The following is a 21078-nucleotide window of genomic DNA, read 5'->3' as shown; positions in this document are numbered from 1 at the left end:
TAATTGCGTGATGCTGCCGGCGCCTGCGGACCGCGACCGCACCAACGCCTGTTTACGTCGACAGCGGGACTTATCCTGCACTGTGCTCACCACGTCTCGAAATTATATCCAAATCTTGATCCACCATCCGCATTATAACGTATATATATGTTAAGTACTTATTTCAATAAAATCATATGACTACATTTTATAGAAGTAGGTATTATTGATATCAATCAAATACTTAGTCTTTCCGCATGTTTGCAACATACTTAATATGTTTAGTACATGTTTTATATGCACTAAGAATAAAGTTAGTAGATTATTTATCATATCTTGGACAGATGGACGATGATTTTTTTTTACAACTCGTATCTACATAGTAGGTATATCTAAGGAGTTTTCTATCTAAATACTAAAAATAAATCCCATTCAGGTTCCACCTAACCAATATGTTCTTATTAAGTCGAATATATATAATATGTCATATATTTGTAAAATAAATAATAAAATAAAGTAAATTATAATAACTTATACATAAACGGGATAAATAATTCAAAACAATTTCAACTTAAATTAACATCATCAATTTCTGTCCCCTCGCCTGCACATAAAATTTATTATAAAAGGCGCGTATCCTTCTATAGGCATGTTATTAAGTTTAAAGAAGCTAGAAAACGCGAGTTAATCGCTTCAATTGAAGTATAGTGGTCCTGACAGCGGCGCCAAGCGTCATCCACGGTCTCCGCGGAATTAATCCCAAGCAAACATCGACATTGGTGATATATGACACTTTACACATTCTAACATTACTAAGCTGTGCCTATGGCATTAGCAACGAGTGGAGCCGCGGTCACAAGAGTTGCCCATAAATTAAATCTCAAGGAAAATAAAAACATGGAAGCCATTAATTCGCGCGGCCGGGCCAAGTTTAATGTCAAGGCTTTTTTAGTTAGATTATCTCGATGTTACTACTTAAGTTTTGTTTTTTACTTAGTTTACGTTATTATAAACAATGATATAATGTCTAACGTCAGTAAAATTCAATGGTAAAAACAATTTTGCCGCGTATAACCATTAAAACAATAATTTATTCTTTAGATTATACATTAATTCAAAAAAATAATTAATTATTATGTAAATTTTTGTACCTACTCCTATGTTTGTACTCTTAGTCATTAGATTAAATAAACGGTCAAAGTAAAATAACTATGAGTAATACTGGGAAGCCTTTAAACGACCGATATTGAGTGTATGTATATTATATATGTATCACATCAGAAATGGTATGATCTTGGAGTCGGGAGCACCGTCAAGGGCGACATCGGACACCTGTGCGCAGGCGTGTGAAAGCGAAGGGGTGATGTGCCCGTGGGCGGGGCGGGGGGCGCAGGGGAGACTCGCAACGCACGGCGCACCCGCACAATGCCGGCTCCGATTACTACGTGCCTTCTTGTATCGCGTGTCCAACGCATCCGAGCGTCTTTGGTTATTCCTTGTGACAGGGTTTTGCTTAAGCACCTACTCGTAACACACTTAACTGATCAAAACTAAAGATTATACTTTAAAATTATCAATTTGTTGTAGCTTAAATTTATTATGTTTCGCCAAGGAGCTAATTTAGTCAAAGATATGGCCGCGCATGTTATGAGCTCGTTAGGTCCTCTGCTGTCAACGCAACGTATCCTCTGAAATTATTTCTTAAAGGTATTTTACCTATGTATTATTACTCACAAGCTAACTCAACACTACATATATTAGATAGGATCTAATCGCCATGTTTTATGTAGTTTCTACATAGGCTGCAGATGATGAGGTTCTACTCTGGTTATACTGTGGCGTTGATTTGTTTTCCTCACGAAATCTGACACACGTTGTTATTAAAAACCTGACTACCTTCAGTCAAAGCTAGTTTTTTGGGAAAAGGGTTCAGCGTTTGGTTCGGTGTCTCATTTCGTTTCGTAGCTTTTGTAAGTAAGAAGCCTGTGAAATGCAGCTTTTAAAACGATGAGAAGCCAACCTTTGCATACTTTTCCATAAGTATGAGCGTTGGTGGTGAAAATACGTTAAACGTGACAAGTGTTTTGAATTGTTAATTTCACCATCTTCTCTGCCTCATTCCCTAAAACACATCAAAAATATGACAGAAGCGTTTTGAGTGACAGCACAGAAGGCGTATTGTTCACAGCAGGACGCAAGCCAGACTCGTAAATTCGTTGGAGGCAGTTAAAACAATAAGGCCGTGTGAGGGCGGGCGGCGGTCGTCATAAACACGTCGGCACCGGCGAGCGGCGCCCGCACAAATCGCTGCCTCGCTGATAGGGCTGCGCCCACGCCGCATCAGCCACGCCGATTACTCACTAACCACCACCCCCGCGCCCGATAATGCATAACCCTACACCAGGGCTGCCAGTGCCACTCATCTTGTGACTACACTCATTCATGGATAATAGTACCTATTCATAGTTTGGTCTGGTTTAATGCTAATATGTTTTGATTGAATTTGATGTGTCGCCCAATGTTTTGTTTGACTTGATACAATGTTATCTTGTGTCATACCTAAATGGTACCTATTATAACATCAATATCTTTTTTAAATCTGATAAATATTATAAACGCATTTAGGTGATTTGGTATAAGCACAGTACAAGCTCCTTTGATGTTCACAAAATGCCGCAATTCTAAAATCTTACCTACATTAACTAACAGACCGCACGCGAGCAGCCGACATTGAATTTTATTGTGCCGCGCGATGGTCGTTACCACTGAATGGGCCGCGAACTCGCGGCCGCCGCCATGTACTTGTAGCGCGGCGATAGAATCGCGGAGTGAGCCGCCCCTGATATAAGTTGGGAATAAGTAGGTAGCCTATTATTTAGATCCTATTCATATGTATGGTTTTAAAAGTAAAATTTTAACTACTACCACAGTGTATATCTAAAGACTGTGACATTAAAAGTAGGCACCACCTATATCCGTCAATTCCTAGAGCGAATGTAATTAGCGTAGCTATACATAAATGTCAGCCGCAATTAAACAGTTACCGGATATGCATTTGTAAAATAATTGGATTAAGTAAAAGATTTAAAATAAGTGTTATCCGTTTTAACACTATAGAGCCTTAGGACTCAAAATAATTAAGTGCAGATTGTGATATACACGCAGTACTTACTCGTCTCCAACCATTTGCAAATTGGACTTGATTGAGTGTATAATAAAATCAAACGCTTACGAACACGGCGTGAAAACTCGTTATTCGTTCGCACAAAGGATAATTGACGAGGCAATCAGGAGGCTTCACCAATTTACATAAACCCTAGAAGAACAGTTGTCGAAACGTACGCAATCGTTGATAAATCGATGTTATCATGTCACGTGATTATTCACGCCCCGCTAATAAATTTCCGTCGGCGATGACGTATTGTGAGTTGATATCTTAATCGAAATCTGCGTCGTCATTACTGCGGGGTGGGTGATAAATGCGCGTTTTTGTTGCAGACACGAAGAACAGCATCGGGCTGGCGGGCTGCATCGAGGAGGTGTCGCACAACGCCATCGCCATATACTGGAACCCGCTCGAGAGCGCTGCTAAGGTGAGTTACTTACATAACAACATCACTGTGTCTTCAACCTAAATAAGCTTGTTTTAGAAAACGAATAGACATTGAGAAGTGAGATGAAAAATAATAAAAAAATATCGCGGATGCGACAGTAAATTTTCGAGTATCTCGAATTTGAATGCCATATCATTATCGGAATGCCATAATTAGTGGTATTCAATTTAATGACAAACGAGTACCTGCTCAAAGACGAGTCGATCAAAATCTAGAAATATTTAATAAAGAGTATTCGTATTATTTAATTCTCATTATCAAGCAGCATTAAAACACAGCTCATGATATTATTATACACTTATTACAGTGTAATTAAATAGAAGCTTGCAACCTTATTTGGTAGAATAACGACTAAATGAAGCAAAAAAATCTGCAAGCGTCCGCCTGAGAACGCTGCTCGCCGCTGGCCGGCGGGCGGCATCGCACTCATTAAATTATTCTATAATAAACAAGGGTCTCCGTTTTTAATTGCATTTATAAAATTATTTTACTATCATTAGGTAGGTACCTCCATAAGTATGTAAAATTGTAGATAGTCCTGCGGCACACCGTACAACGCTTACAATAATGTACCTAGATAACAGTCACGAATAAAGATTGCAGAGGTATATATATGTATATAATACTCATGACAAAAAAAAACAATCTACACTCAGATAATCATTTGATGGTTCGAGGGAACATTGCGCTATGCCAACAAACTCATGTGTGCGCTTTTTGTTTTTCTTGGTTTCTTTTATTGCTGTAAATTACTTAGTAGTCAGTTACCAATATCCGTAATTATTTATTGTTGGGCGAAACCACAGCGGATGCGAGTTGTTAGCGACAGATAATATGCGTTCGGACAGTGATCGGTGGCGGTGGCGGCGAGGAAAAACGCAGGGGGTCATTTGCATAGTCTGCGGTAATGAGCAGCGTAGACCAGCCACCAGCACCGCCCTTAGCTACCTGCTACGCTATAATGATCCTAACGCAGGACTGGATACTACCAACATCGTCAATATTTCATTGAAAAATTTCCAGTCGCTTTATATTTTTTATACAGCTGCATTAGTGCCGGCGGTTCTCATGTCTTAGTCTGACACCCCTGGCGCCTGTCATTGCGGTCAGGATGTGTGCTGTTTACATCGTCTGTGTTATCAGAGTAATGAGAATCTAACATCATTATAATCGGGCCGCTCTCATGATATTTTGTTTTATTATTTCAGATCAACATTGCAGTACAGTGCCTTAGCACAGACTTTAGCAGCCAAAAAGGAGTCAAGGTACGTTTGTGATATCTAAGAAAATGGTTATTAAAGTTTTATTGTATCATTTATACATCGTATCGTATGTAGGTACTTTAATTCCACGTCTCCAAAAGTAGGTATAGGTAATACTCGTAGTGGTTAAAAATTTGTTTCGAAGGTTTTTATACCTTTTTATATTCCACTCATCAAATATTAAACTTAGTGCGATTTACGATTTGTTGCTTAAAGATATACTTACAGTGTAAATTTAATTGCTTAAAAGGTACACGTGTGGATTGCTACGTATATTGTAAAAGTAGGTACTATATTTAAATATAGAAGATATTAATCGTAAATTAGAACTTTCCTTTGCTAATCCGCGAATAGATAACGTGCAAGTCAATCAGTTATAATTACTTACGTATTTTTTACATGCAATTAATTTTCCCACCCTCCCACCGCAAAAATAAAATTAAATACGCAAATAAATATAACAACCCACCACCAAAAATACAAAACTCGACACGTGTTTCGCCTCTCTACGAGGCATCCTCAGGAGCTGATGTTGATGGTCTGAACCCGCAACTGACCACGTTGCGGGACTTCAGACGTTATCTATTCGCGGATTAGCAAAGGAAAGTTCTAGTTTACGATTAACATGGATTTCCGCAAAGTAACGCCTGATTCCATCGATTAGAAGATATTATTCTATAAAATAGAGAGACACCATAAAATTTGTTTGTTGTAGCGTGTATACACGCTACAACAAACCACCTATAGGTACAAAAAAACCACAATTCCATTCTAAATAGAGTAACCCGGAGATCATGTTACTTTTATTAACTTGTTTTTAAAATTATATTATAAGTAATAAACCAGTAGCCGGGTGTTCTAGCCGCTAGCGCAGTTCTCGGCATCTGCCCGGAACAGTCATTTCTAGTCTCGATTACCCTCCAGACCTTGCGTTGTCATCGCTTGTGTAGCATTCGTGCCAGGCAGTTCCATATTAGTATGATCTCTGATTATGCATTAGTCTTATGAACGATTAGGTTACTCTTATATTGGTTTCCAATCGAGTGCTCTGCTCGCGAGGGCCTAGGTAAAGCCGGCGGTGACCTCGTACCTCGGATCGAGCTGCCGCAATTAAGACGTTTTAACACGATTCGATTCAGACACGTGCATATTTTTCCTTATTCGTAAATTTGACGTAATTATCCCTTATGGTTTATTAAAATAATTTTTTGTTACATTACACGTTGTGAGACACGAAGCGTGAAATTGCGTCAGACGAAAACTATTAGATAATCTTAGAGCGGTTGATACGTAGGTTGAATATTTGCGTTTTATTTACACATAGATAAACCAGTGGATTAATTACATGAATTAATGGTTTGGAATAATGAATTTATATTTGATTTCAGGGCCTACCGTTGCACATTCAAATTGACACATTTGAAGACCCACGCGACACACAAGTGTATCACAGAGGATACTGCCAAATTAAAGTTTTTTGTGACAAGGTAAGATATCGCTTTGTGACAAAATAAGGATAACAGACAAGTTCTCCTGTCTGACTATTATCGTGAGTCATTAAATGTAAATTTCTTCATCTGATTTATAGGGCGCGGAAAGAAAAACAAGGGACGAAGAGAGAAGAGCAGCGAAAAGAAAAATGTCTGCTACGAATAGAAAGAAACTGGACGAGATTTACCACCCAGTGACGGAGCGGAGCGAATTTTACACGATGGCTGACTTAGCCAAGCCGCCGGTGCTGTTCAGCCCCGCGGAAGACATCGACAAGCTAACGGGGATGGACATCCAAGGGTTCTACGGGCACGACGAGTCGACGCTGGCCGAGGCGCACCTGAAGGGCGCGTCGCCGTTCCTGCTACACGCCGCCAAGCCGCAGGCGCCCGCGCTCAAGTTCCACAACCACTTCCCGCCCGACGCGCCTGCGTAAGTGTCTCCTCCACATGCGTACACTGACGAGGCTTCACATCTCTAGCCGTTTTCATACGGATGACTAACTTGGCAGATTTGCCATGTTCATATATACCTCAGAAAAATTACACGTGTAATTAAAGTTCCTGTTAAACATTAGCCGTTTTAACAAGCCAAGTTATACACGTTAGGAATTAGTGTTTTTCTTGTCGCTGTTTGTCTATTTTATACGACCACGCTTATAAATGCCGCTGATATAACCTCTTGATACCTGCATAATAATGCAAATTTTCGACTTCTTACACTAGGTAAATTGATTACTCAATCGATCACGAAACATGATACTACAATACCCATGACGCAAGAATATATACTTATGAATTCATTGTGATACCAAGTACACAAAGAGCTTATTAATCAAATCGATGTCAGATAAAGTCCCATTTGTTTAAGCAAATGTCATATCGGTTATTAGTTAAAGTCAGCGCCAAATTATAGATATCTCAAATTACCAAGAATAAGAATAGGTAAAATTCCGTAATAATCGATAAGCTTGGTCCTTCGACCTATCGATTGTAGCACCGATTAAGTTGGCAAATTGTTACGGTTAAATCGGTTGTTGGAATTGAAAATAATTATTTTGTCAGAAATATTTGTAAAGTGAACTGGTTCTAGTACCATACAGTTGTAGATAATTAATTTGATAAACATAGATATTTATGAAAGAATTAGAAAATCTTAGTATTTTTTTGTTGCAATGAACATTATCGTAAAGAACGCTGTGTTTAAGCTAGGTTTCTGTACATACGAAAGTGTCCGTTCAAAACGAGAGATATTTATATGAGATGTGTGTTTAGGTATAGGTCGGAGGTGGGCAGCCTGTCGCCGTACGGTGACCGCAAGGACACGCTGGAGCTGGAGGGCGTGCTGGGCAAGCGCGCGCGCACCGGCACGCCGCCGCTCAGCGAGCGTGTCATGCTGTACGTGCGCCAGGACACCGACGACGTGTACACGCCGCTGCACGTCGCGCCGCCCACCACGCAGGGCCTGCTGCATGCGGTTAGTACTCCGCCACCTTCACTACCGATACCGGCTCCTATGTTCAAGGAAAAACTATAAACGTCCTCCTCTTCAATGATGCTGTGCTTTTTCAACCACTTTATACATCGATTAATGAACTCTTAAAATATTTTCCGTTTTTTAGAAACATGAAACACACGTTATCATTTTACAAGTGAAATAATATACGAACAGAGTCTATCAATATTTACTCAATTAGTCAATATCCATGCGCGGATCATGGGGGTCATGACCCCCCCCCCCCCCCCTGGAGCCTAGGTTGGCCATACAAATAGACCACGTGACCCCCCTCTGGGGCCTGGGCCTTTACCACGTGACCCCCCTGGGCACGAAGCTGGATCCGCGCTTGTCAATATCGTAGTTGTGCCGTTGCTGAATGGTTTTGGCAAGAACTTAATTTAGATAGAAGAAACAAATTCATATATTTGTTGTCAAATTTTGTAATTGATTCAATTTTAAATATGTCTATTGTTCATAATTTTTATGTTGTTGCAATTGAATATCACGTAACGAGGCATTTTTTATGGAATGGATTTCACTGAGTTCATTTGACACGCTAAGTAGATACGTTTGCTTGATCTATGGTATATATGACATCTGTGGTTTTGGCAAACCGTTTGAATACATTTTACTATGGAATGAAACAGTTTAAATAAATCTGTTAGGCATCGCAAGCTTATTAGATCAGTTGTGTTTCATTTTACTATCTCCAAATTATTGTTAATCTTATGCAAAATTCAGTAGGTACGTTTTGTCTGAATTAACTCTTTAGCATAGAAATTATGGTTGAATAGTAGCACGGCTGTAACTAAACTCAAATAGGTACGTATATTGTTTTTCCTTTTGGTTTTTGCACACGCTTGCCTCAATGGCCCGCCTCGTTGACCGGGGCTCGTCAACGCGGCGGGCCGCGGCCGCCGCTGCGCGCGGCAGCACGAGAATAACCTTGGTGATGTCGGCTAACCGCAGAACGCGAGGGAGCGAGATCGACTCGGATGCTTTCTCACTATCTCGGCATTCGTTAACGTTACCAATATTCAAAATTGTAAACCGATGTAATCGAGACGCTTCGTCCGCGCCGCGGGCCACGGCTCCGCCCCCGGGCGGCGGCCGGGGCCCGCGGCGCCGCTGTAACCGATGTGGCGCTTCATAACCCCGTCTAATATACACACGTCATCATAACTGCATGTTGTAATTAACACCCGCGCGGCCGCACCGGACCACGTCGCCAGAACTCGCGCGAATCATTCTCGTTGTGAAACCACTCCACCGGTTCCGTCAGACGAGACGTCTCGGTTCAAAAGGCAAAGGCCCGTTTGTAATCGTTTGTTTTTTGCTTATTTTCAGATTGAGAATAAGTACAAAATTTCAAGTTCGGCAATTAATAACCTTTATCGAAAGAACAAGAAAGGGTAAGTGGTTTTCATTGGCCTTAGATAGTTGTCGTTGTGACGTGTCTCACACACCCGGCCGCCACGCCAGCATCGCTTGCCCCGGGCGCGCCACTAACTTGCAACGCTTCCTCAAATACTTATACTCCTGATTGAATCGTTTGATTAGAAAACAACCAAGCGTTAACCTACACGACGACTTTGATTGTTTTCAAAATAACCGATACAATTTATAAGCTGCACACATGAATTGATACCATTTCAATAATCATATTCCTCAGCACAGACCTCCCCCCAAAACCTAATTTATATTGCAATAATGGTGAGCACTTGGACTAAATTAATAAAATGAGCACTCTTAACGACTTATTAGCATTAAGTACCCGACTAATTACATTATGGGTAATTAAATTACGCAAAGATGAATGTTTCAATTGTTTGAACCTTAATTACATTTTTGAATAGCCTTTATTGAAATGTTTAAATCGATGCATGCATTTGTAATTTTTAATGAATTAAAATTTCTATATCATTTACTGTCGCCTTCTCAAAGAATGACTCGCAGCTTGTCAGCTTTTAACCTAAATATTATTTGCAGGATTACGGCCAAAATTGACGATGAAATGCTAGCTTACTACTGCAACGAGGACTTGTTCTTGCTGGAGGTGCGGCCGGCCGGCGCGGCCGACGACGAGCCGCTGTACGACATCACGTTCGTGGAGCTGCCGCTCGACCACTAGCGCCGGCGCTCCTCCCGCGCTCCGCCACAAACACTCCTTATGAGAAATACTGATTTAACGTTTTCTCAAAGTGTCGATCTCACGTTGAAATTTACTTTTAAGCGATTCATCACCGTAGCTTCGTTTTACTAAAACTTCCTGTCACAAAAGCATCATGGTTGGTTGTCGTACGACGGCATCCGTTTGTGGGACCGCATTGTAAATAACGACCGCGATAGAATTTATTGTTGTTGCAGTGCGACGATGGCAGAGAAATTCATCTCTGATGCGAAGAAATTAGTTCATTCTGACTATATTAGTTATAAATGTGTTATTTGTAAATTACTATCTGTTGCTGATCAAAACGTGTGTGCCATTCACTCGGTTATCATACTAGCTGTATGTAGTTAACGTTTCAACAGGTACCTTTGAATCTTGCCATGATGATAAAGTAAGAAATTCTTGTCACAAAACATTATACATGTATTAGTAGATACTATATTATCTACTTGAAGTAAAAGCATGAAGTGCCTTTGTCATAATAATTAATGTAAGTGAGTTAAGTCAAATTAAATGCCATCCACTTTGTTAAGTTTTATAAGGGTAAGTTTGCTTTATAAGCTCGCTCAATTCATTCATTTAGTAATGGTGACTCTAGCTGTAGGAATCGATAGATAGTTTGTCATTACTGTCATCGTTCACTATATTGTAAATTACGTCCTTATTTATTTTTGTATCACCTAAATTCCCTTTCAGAATTTCCCGTAAATTACAGTTTTTACCGATGTTACACTTAACCCCTTATTCATAAACGTATATTAAAGTTATCATGCCGATAAAGTTAGTTTGTCCCTTTCTATCACACAGATACGTCGGAAAGGGACAAACGAACTTTATCGGCTTGATAACTTTAGTGTACGTTTATGAATACGGGGGTTAGTAGTTAACAAATATAAATTTACAGTTATCAGTCACAATAAAGTATCGCCAATAGTAATTTCAAAAGAAAGGTTATGTATTTAGTCATTGTAACATAGTCACAAGGGACGAGTCCGTTTGAAATACAATTTCGTTATCATCTGTGGGATTGGTTTGTGTATAATTTAAGGAATTATTGATAATAGATTTTGTTATTATAAACGAATTTCGATACTTAAGTTATCGGGCCATGACAACAATTTAGATTAAGGAAAAATGTATGCTGTGTCCAAGACTTTACCATGTACCTAATTACGGTGTTTTACCGAGCCATTATATAACTCGTGTCCAAAGTTATCGCTTCAATTTATTGTTTACGGTTTTCTTGTATAGAAAAACATAATCAATAAATTAAATACTTTTTGCAGCGATTAGCATATTTGGTTTATAGATTAATCGGGCAGATATGTGTAAATATGCATACGTATGTACTCATCAATGAATAATGTATTGAATTACGCCTTACTTGCAAGCGACTGGCCATTTCGTTACAACGCAAGCCATCGTAGTTACATAGTTGCTCTTTACGAGCCGCATAGCCTAGCCAACAAACAGATGGTTAACGCGTTCCCAGTCCAGTGCCTACTACCTACACTTTCAGTCATGTATACGTTACGAGACCATGCTCAAACGAAGCAAGTATAAGAAACACAAAATATTATATTATAGATAAAATAGATATGCTAGAGAGGTACCTTAGTTACTGCTAAACAAAAAATATTAATTTATAAAAGAAGGTTTTTTGGAAACTGGGGACGTGCTAACATTAAAGTATGGATGACGCTGAAATCATTATTATGTTTCTCCACCGATTATATTCAAAATTTAGAACCAGGTTCTGTTTCCTAAAAGGATCAGTCTTGGACATGCCCAAGAGTTTTAAGAGAAGTGCCTAGTGCGGACGGTTCGATTAACTGCCATATTATGACATAATTTAGAGTACTTAATGATGTTAGTTATAGATTTTTAAATATAATTCGTTTTATTGTCCCACGAATTGCAGATAGACATCGAATTTTAATTAAGATAATGTTATTGAATACTTTTCTATTACTTGTATCTCGTTTCTTCCAAGTTACTGCGATAGATAGGGTTGTGACTCCTCTGGTCCATCGCGTAACACTTTATATCTGCATTTCATATTATGTTTGAAGATATGTACCTATGTAAAAGACACTCGTTAATGTTTATCCACTGCTTACGTAAAAGGGATCGAAGAATCTCGATTCATTATAAATTTTATATGGTTACGCGTATTGCTCAAAAGTCTGCGCTCGCGTGGGGCGGACTATAATGACATTGTTATTATACCTACTTATACGTATTCACGTAATGTTTATTTATATTCTTATTATTTTAATCGTGCAGCTTTAATATTTACTTACATTGATGTTAGATCGTGATTCTGAATCTCGTCATAAGTCACAAACGTCAGTAGCAATAAATACGTGAAGCAGTTAGTAGTTAAATGTGCTCTTGCGGCGCGACGCCGGCCGCCGCGGCCGCGGAGTTGTGCAATGTCGGGTGAGTGGAGGGTCGTCGGGTCGGCGGGTCGGGTCGCCGTCGGGTCGCCGTCGGGTCGCTGTCGGGTCGCTGTCGGGTCGCTGTAGGGTCGCTGTCGGGTCGCCGTCGGGTCGGACCCGAGTCGCGGCCAGCCGCGGCCGCCCGCGTCGCCGGCGAGAGAGTTTAGTCACACTAGTTAAACACACCCCGAAAGTGTTAGCACATTTTCGTTATAAAATTCTACTGTACTTAAGATTAAATTGAATAGATGTTACGTTATTCTTTTATATGAATATTTGTAAGTTGTCATAAAATATTATTAATATAATTATTTTTATCAAAGTTTATAATCTAAATAAAAATGTTTTTCTTCAAAACATTATGTTTGTTTGATTTATCAATTATCATATTAGTGTACCGTGTCGAAGAGACAAAGGGTAAGCTAAATACATATGAAAACAAACAGACAAAATTGGAACCATCAACATTTAATGGAGCCTTAAAGTTATAAACTATAATTAAATAGGTGGATATCAGATTTTTTCACACAAAGCATAAGTAAGTATTACATAGATCACGAAAGCATTGAGACGAAGATCTAGTTCAATGTAGAGATAGTTTAAGAAAGAACGTTTTCTAGGTACCTACTATAATAACTTAGCGTAGGTATTTAGGTAATTTCCTTTGTTAACAATTTTATACTTTATTGTTTTAGAGATAAGGAGACATGTTTTAACTTAATACCGTTTTAATATAAAATGTTGCTAGTTTGCTATTTAACTCATTATAAAGTAGGTCCTTGTTTAGTTAAACTACTGACTATTATAAGCAGGTATAGTTTACTGCAAAAGGACCAACAAAATCTATAGTCTTCGTTTTTATTGCAATATACTATCGTGATAGTGAACTGAAGCAAAGAGGATCGAGTATTATAGAGAGTTACTGTCGAAGTAAAATGTAATCACAGTGCACAGACTGCCATCTCTTGACACAGGCTTAAAACTTTTGAACCTCAGTTTTGACAATTTGGCCCATATTCTTAGCTTGGTATGTTTTAAAATGTCAAATATTAATATTAGCGCCATCTAGCTGAGCGTACCCCAAAGGTGTAATGCCATCTAGGCCACCGTACCTTTTTCTGTGTGGTACTGAGGTACGGTTTTTTCTGTATGGTACTGAGGTACGAGTTATATATGTCTTTGACTGAAGTAAATATTGGGTAGGTATCTGATATATTCAATAAGTCAGTAGCGGAGATATTAATTCATAATAACTTACTGTACCTACCTACATAGGTAGATACTTTTCAACCGAAACATCGAAAGCTGAAGATAGTCGGAAAATATCTAACTTGAAGATCAGTCAAATACTTACATACATGTTTAACTAGGTATTTATTACCGAGACATGGTTTGTAACAACTGTGATGCATTATTGTTGCACTGAAGTGTAATTAACTAGGCGGCTAGACTCAGTGCATTAAGTGCACTCGTGCCTGATGATGGGTCTCTTTATGACACGGAACAAGTCGCCAATCGTGATATATTAAAACTTGAGTCCATGTATTAAAATTTTTATAAAGCATGTATGTAATAAGAATTCCATAACATACCTCTATTTTTTTCTAATAAATACTTGCTACAAAATGTACGATGCTGTTCTTTTAAGCACGAATGTCATAATATCGCTGCTTTATAAATCGTGTCATTCACGCTCATGCGCAGATTTGTCAAATCTTTAATACAATATTCACGCCTGTATCCCATGAAGGGGTAGGCAGAGCACCTGAAACTACTTACTCTTGGCAAATAAGGGGTTGACAGAAGACGAAACTGTGACATTGAAGTGACCCACACGCCACGCCCATATCCCACAGTCGACTTCTACGACACCCACGGGAAGAAAGGGGGTGGTGAAATTCTTAACCCGTCACCACACGGGAAACTCTTTAATAGTATGACATTAAGAACCACAGCGCGCGTCTCGGCGAATGAAACCGATCTATATTTCATAACTATCTATGTAGAGACGGATCGGACAAATTATTAGGTACCTACTAGTATAATCTAGGTTTTATGATAAGCTCTTTTGGCAAACCTAATAGGCACTTATTGGGGAAAACTAAATCTATGGAATTATTAACAAATTAAACAAAATAAGTTATCCATAGTTACACTTTTACGGTGCCTAAGAAAGAGCGCACTGCAGACCCAAAAATCGACCACCTTTTTCGGAAAAGTACATTTTATTGGTACATCGGTGCAGTACGATTAACATCAGTTAACGATTCGGGTTTTATATCTATCTTGCTCGCACTTATGCGATCCCGATAAGAGCCGAAGCCGAAGGGTAAAAGCCGAATCGTTGACTGATTTTAATCGCACTGTATCATGACCTTCGAAGAGCAGATTGTATATTTTTTTGTAAACAGCAGCAATGATTTCGTGACTACTTTCATTTCAACCCCCATCCTATGAAAATTCCTTTAATTTATCGAGATTAATACTTTGTCATTAGTTTGCTATGTTTTTGCTCGAGTATTCATGAGAGAATATTATGTAGGTAGATTACCCTTTTAAACCCCCGACGCAAAAATGACGGGGTGTTATAAGTTTGACGTGTCTGTCTGTCTGTCTGTTTGTGTGTGTGTCTGTCTGTGGCATCGTAGCTCCCGAACGGATGGACCGGTTTAGATTTAGTTTTTACTGTTTGAAAGCTGAGTTAGTCGGGAGTGTTCTTAGCCATGAAAAACGGTTCACTATGTCGGGGTTTTTTTCGAAATTTTAATTTTGTGGTTAGGTTATTCAGTTTAAATCCTACGGCACCATTTTTGACATGCAAAATTATCCGATTTTGTTAGGAATTCAAGATCTTTCAACATTTATTTAGCTCATTTAATTAATAAAATTTATATAGGTATTACATGCCCATAATATCGATTTTGGCTACCTTATATTATTCTTCTTTAACTAGTTTTGGCTATGATTAACACTAATTACCACATAATCAAATAAAAATGCATATTAATTATAATACGTACCCATTTTACTACTTAATTACTAAAATGTTGGACAACAAAAATATAATATATGTGGCTTAAAATATGCTATCGCACTCAGTAATTAATTATCTTCTAAACTAGGCTCAGTTAACAGGGGAAATAATATTAACGCATTCCCTGCCAATGGCCCGCCAGGCGGGTGCTATCTACGTAGTTGCTTCTTGTAACATACGATTTTTGTTTTGTAGTTGTCGATACGACTCTCGTGGTGAGTGTCACGTTGGCACTGAAAGTGTTTACAATACACATTCGGAATCATAAATCACCGATTTATGATTATACGAGATAGTTTTAATGGGTTATTATACTGGGTTTAATTTTGTTAACAGATAGAATAAAGGTACCTCTAAACTATTTTTACTCCTCCTCAAATATCTTATTATTATAGATCTATCTAATCGCCACCGACGTTAACATCTCTTTACACTGTACGTTTTACAATATTCACTTAATATGCAAAATAGAGTTCACTAAGCTTAGCTACGTACATTACGTATAAATTACTTCAGCTCTAGCAATCACAATGGTATTTGTATTGAGGTCTATGTTGCTATATTATGTAAGTAGGTTATATTACAGGGCGGGTTATAATAAACTTATCACTTTTCTATAGCTTAGGTACTGTGCAACAATATTAGATAGGTACACTTCACGAATATTATAGCAGAAGTTTTCTGTTGAAAGATAGATTTTAATATTATCTAACTTTCTAAGTGCACAAGATTCTACAAGAATTACGTTGTAGCTTGTAGAGGCATTTTTCAGCTACGCGGCGAAACATCTTCGTAGCCCTATGTGGGTATGACACAACACCTGTGTGATGCCCCTAAAGTACAGAGAAATGGCTTTGTTAGGTATTTTTATCTATAGGTAGGTATTCATATAGGCGATAATCGCGTAGCGAATTTAGTATTTCAAGGAGATGGATAAAAAGGCAATTTTATCAAAGAAAGCGTTCATACCATACTTTCTTAACAAATTAACATATATTGAGTTATATCTAGATATCTACGCAGCAGAATTACGAAAGCTATGTTTTGCTAAGATGCACATGAATTGTTTTCTGACGCAATGTCAAAATTTACTCGGTGTGAGACATCAAGGATTGATTTTGAACTCTGAGATCTATAACTCAAAATGTGTTAATATATCGAAATAAACAGTAGGTAGCTATACACTTTAACAGTTAGGTAAATCGTAGCATGCGATCTGCGATTTAGATTTGTATCTTGAACCGTTCCCCGTCGGAGCAGTTCAGCAGTGATTGCTATTGGATGAGGGGCGAGGTCTGGCTGTCGCTGAAGTCGAGCGTGTAGTACATGTCGGTGGTGTCGAGCGCGGCGGGCGGCGCGGGCGCGTGCGCGGGCGCGGGCGCGCGCTTGTCGTGCAGCCAGTGCGGCGCCGGCGCCGGCGCGCGCGCCAGCCGCGACAGCAGCCGCGAGTACGTCTTGTTCACGCGGCAGTGGCACGCTGTCACCTGGAATTTACATATGACCATTATAAGAAGACACCCTATAGTTATTATTTTTTGATTAAGTGTTTCTCTGATCTTATTATCTATTTAAGTATATACCTAATTACCTATGTATATCGTCGCTTAGCAACCAAAGTACAAGATTTGCTTAGTTTGTGAGAAGTTGATCTGTGTAAGGTGTCCCCAATATTTATTTATTTATTAAATTTTATTATCAATTATACGATTCAGATATGTTAAGTACCTACCCAAGTACAATACATACAATCATACTTTGTAATATGAAGCGAACGTCAGCCGCCGGATCTGTTTTCTGAAATCGAAAGAATTTAAAACGCCCTTCTTCCCCTTCCATAATATGTTACACAACGATGGCCGCAAAAGTATCTGACACCGTCTTATGTGTAGAGCCATAAGAGCGTGTCACATATTTTAGCGGCCTTCGAAGAGTAACATGTTATGCTGATAATCGTACAGACTGAGCGGCATGCTTGCGCTATAGCTGTGTGTGTGCAGTGTGTACTGACCACGACGCCCACGATGGCAATGGCGGCTCCCAGAGTACCAGCGGCGATGTACACGTTGTGCAGGCGGTCGTGGTAGAGCCCGAGCGGCATGCGCACCTCGCGCACCGCGCCGCCGCCGTCACTACGCGATTCTGAGCTGATCACCTCGCCGCGAACCACTGACTCCAGGATGAAGTCCTCTGAAAATTATATTAGTGCCAAATAAGTCATATTGAATGAATTACTGTCCTCTCTTGCAATGACCAAAAGGCGACGATTCTTGCTGTGATTTCCTGTGTTCTTTTGACAAATCGCATAGTAATCATGGGTATTTTTTTACGTGATTCATAGTCAGAAGCGCGAGGTATTTCAATAGGAGAAAAAAATGTCCTAAGACTTCCATACATTTTTCAAACCTTCCATTCCGTTACCGCCATCAAAGTCATATGTAACTCTGTATAAACGGATAAAGTCTAAAAAAAACGTACCTCAGTACCATACAGAACAAGGCACGGTGGCCTAGATGGCGTTACACCTTTGGGGTACGCTCGGCTAGATGGCGATAATATTAATATTTGACATTTTAACACATATGATGCTATGAATATGGGCCAAATTGTCAAAATTGAGATGCAAAAGTTTTGAGCCTGTGTCAAGAGATGGCAGTCTATGCACTGTGATTACACAATTTACTTCGACAGTAACTCTCTATAATACTCGATCCTCTTTGCCGCCATACAAAATGTATGAAAAAGGGTAACGAAATGGAAAAAACTTTGGGACACTTTTTTTCTTCTATTAGGATTAAAAGAGCTCGCGATTCTGAGTGCAAACCACATAAAAAATTTCAAGTCAAAAAAAAAAGTGGGGTGGACAACTTTGAATAAAAAAAATGGCCCAAATTCAGTCAATTAGATGTTCGCAGGGTTGTAAAAGTCGTGGTGAAAAGAAACGGGTAGATCATCCGTTCTGTCTCGGCGGCTGATACTTACAATAAATTCAAGACACCAGGGATCGGTGCAAAAGAGAGATAGAGAGAAAGATTCACTAGATATTTATACCTTCGCATAGTTTCCCGGTGTACCCCGGTCGACAGGAGCAGTAGAAGGAGTCGATTCCGCTCCAGCAGGTGCCGCCGTGGGCGCACGGATTATTGTCGCACGCCTGAAACATTAACATTATCATCATAAACCACAGTCATACTTCAAGTATATCGTCACTACTTTGAAAAAAACTCGTATCTCACGCTGCTTCTCAAAGTTAAAACGCAGTAAGTCTTTATGCATTCCATACATACTTACTACAATTTTCTTTTCATTGACAGACGAAGATACAAGTTTTTTTTAAAGTAGTGACGATATGCTTTTCTTATGTCGGTAAGATGATTACCGTACAGTCAACCAATTAGAATCCTAGGTTACTCTAGAACCCTGTCGTATTGACACAGTGCTTTATTTTCTATGAAGTCAGTTTTGGTAAGAGGTAGGGCACAGCACAGCGGATATCATCTCGCTCGAATCTAGAGCTGAGCCCTACTGGGGAAGTACCTCCGCCTTGCAGAAGACCGCAGCCAAATAGCACTAGACCCTACTCTATGTGTTCCTGCCGGTGAGTAAGGCTGCCAGAGCTCAACGAGGGTGCAGTATGCTGGTGACGGAAGGACCTAGATACGGAACTAATTTGTTCCGGCTATTGTCCTTTGAGTCGTCGGTAATCCGAGCCCTCCTTAGAACTTGTACACTCCTTTTTGCTGTGTATTTTAACACAGCAAAAGGTAGTTTACAAGTATTTAATGGGTTAGCAACGCGCATGTGACACTCATTCAGTTCCAGGCGTCCATAGGTTACGGTGACCGCTTTCCATCAGGTGGACCGTATACTTGTTTGCCACCGACGTAGTATTAAAAAAAGTTTTACTTTTACTGTGAAACGGTTCTACAGTGGCCTAGGATTCAGATTAGTTTACTGTACATAGAAGGGTAAATGCACGAAAGTTACCGACATCGCTAAGAGGATTGCGCAACTTAAGTGGGAATGGGCCGGTCATATTTGTCACAGGGATGACGATCGATGGGGCCGGCAAGTATTGCTGTGGAGACCAAGACTGGGAAGCCGAGGTGACGGGAAACCACGAGACAGATGGTCGGACGATATCAAAAAGACGGCAGGGCCGACCTGGCACAGAACCGCCGTTTACAAAACAGAATGGAAATCCATGTTCAGCAGTGGACGCAAATATGCTGAGAAGAAGAAGAAGAAGAAGAAGGGTAAATTCCGCATTAAGTAATATTAGCGGGTGAAACAACACGCTTAAAGTACATACATACCTCTATTTCTATCAGTCATGTTCAATACTATTTGTCACATTCTGTGTCCTACATACAGAAGTAGATATTAGTATTTATTGAGAATTATGAATATCTTATTATGTCATTATATTCTTCTGATACGTTGTCCGATCTTCCACTTGAGATGCTGACTGAACAGTGGACGTGGAATACTGAACAGCTCTGCTAGACGCTAAATAGTGTTTACAAGACAAACATGGTGATTTGACACCAAAGCGTTGAAATATTTATTTATTTAAATATAGAGGTAGAATAGCGGTTACCACGGTACAAACATTTACACTGTGCATATTACACGTTTTTAGCACAAATTAAGCTTTATATAGTATTTCTATCTTACATAGGTGGGGTAACATCATATTTGTGAACAATAAACCGATCTCAGCTTACCGTTACGTCACATCTCGGACACTGACGACCAAATGTATGAAAGAGGCGCGTTCCTAGCACACATTCTAAGCTCGTGTAGCTGAACGCGTACCATGCTTGTATGAGTGAGATATGACAGGTCGACTGTTCGCGTTTTTGACAGGCGGTAACTGTGAGGTAACCGAGAGGAGGTGGGCGACACTTTCAGCGGGGAGCGGGAGTGGCCATACTGTACGATAGTACTCTTTATTATACTAGCTGTGGTTACGTACATGGCGCAGTCGGTAGGATACGAACCTAGAACTTGCACGATATGGTACGTACTTAAATTTCTCTGTTGTTGCAGGTGTTCGTATACAGTGTTATTTAGTCACCATCAGGCGACCCGTCTGGTCGTTTGCCTCATTATCATTAAAGAAACAATAGTTACCGATTTGACCGGTAGATGGCACTCGTCACCGACGTAGCCGTGGGGACATTCGCAAGTGTAGCTGTTGCCCCGGTCCACGCAGTAGCGCTGCGCAGAGCACGGGTTTGGAGAACACAAGTCAACCTGAAATGAGGAATAAAGTATACTGTAGTCTAATATACTTACCTACCATTACCAAAATTGTGTCGCTTAACTTCAAACTTGGGTAAATCCATTCTATAAGGTAATCTTTAAGAACATTTTTTTTATATAATCAATCTTAAAGCAGGATGGATTTACCCAAGTTTGAAGTTAAGCTACACAATTGAAATATTGATCATTCGTCACTATTTTTGCAGAAAAACTAGCGATTTTTGTTAACATATTTAAGGTTATTAACGTCATCAATATTATCATATGTGTTAATTCATATATTGGATATACCCTTAGTCCGTTTTCGCATTACCCGATCCGATAT

General features: G+C 39.5%; 2 protein-coding genes across 6 annotated transcripts in view; one reads left to right on the top strand and one right to left on the bottom strand.

The window, feature by feature from the left end:
• Positions 1-12813, top strand: part of LOC125225082 (protein grainyhead) — a 179963-nt gene extending 167150 nt beyond the window's left edge. For 4 of the 5 annotated variants that reach the window (XM_048128611.1, XM_048128607.1, XM_048128608.1 and 1 more), the window contains 7 exons: positions 3478-3572; positions 4802-4858; positions 6244-6342; positions 6444-6778; positions 7621-7822; positions 9191-9255; positions 9833-12813. In XM_048128611.1, the coding sequence (XP_047984568.1) occupies positions 3478-3572; positions 4802-4858; positions 6244-6342; positions 6444-6778; positions 7621-7822; positions 9191-9255; positions 9833-9974 (995 nt within the window). In that variant the 3' untranslated portion in view covers positions 9975-12813. The remainder of the gene's footprint in view (positions 1-3477; positions 3573-4801; positions 4859-6243; positions 6343-6443; positions 6779-7620; positions 7823-9190; positions 9256-9832) is intronic. The other variant, XM_048128610.1, reaches the window with a different exon arrangement.
• Positions 12814-15808: 2995 nt separating this feature from the next.
• LOC125225779 (delta and Notch-like epidermal growth factor-related receptor) overlaps positions 15809-21078 on the bottom strand; it is a 72573-nt gene continuing 67303 nt past the window's right edge. Inside the window, exons 9-12 of the mRNA XM_048129630.1 lie at positions 20622-20744; positions 18537-18639; positions 17497-17675; positions 15809-16972 (exon numbers count right to left, since the gene is read on the bottom strand). Coding sequence (XP_047985587.1) covers positions 16763-16972; positions 17497-17675; positions 18537-18639; positions 20622-20744 — 615 coding nt within the window. The 3' untranslated portion in view covers positions 15809-16762. The remainder of the gene's footprint in view (positions 16973-17496; positions 17676-18536; positions 18640-20621; positions 20745-21078) is intronic.

The sequence above is a fragment of the Leguminivora glycinivorella genome, chromosome 4 (genome assembly GCF_023078275.1).
Source record: "Leguminivora glycinivorella isolate SPB_JAAS2020 chromosome 4, LegGlyc_1.1, whole genome shotgun sequence".
NCBI classification, from domain to species: Eukaryota; Metazoa; Arthropoda; class Insecta; order Lepidoptera; family Tortricidae; genus Leguminivora; species Leguminivora glycinivorella.
The sequence above is the reverse complement of the archived record's forward strand: the minus strand, read 5'-3'. Positions and strand labels throughout refer to the sequence as shown.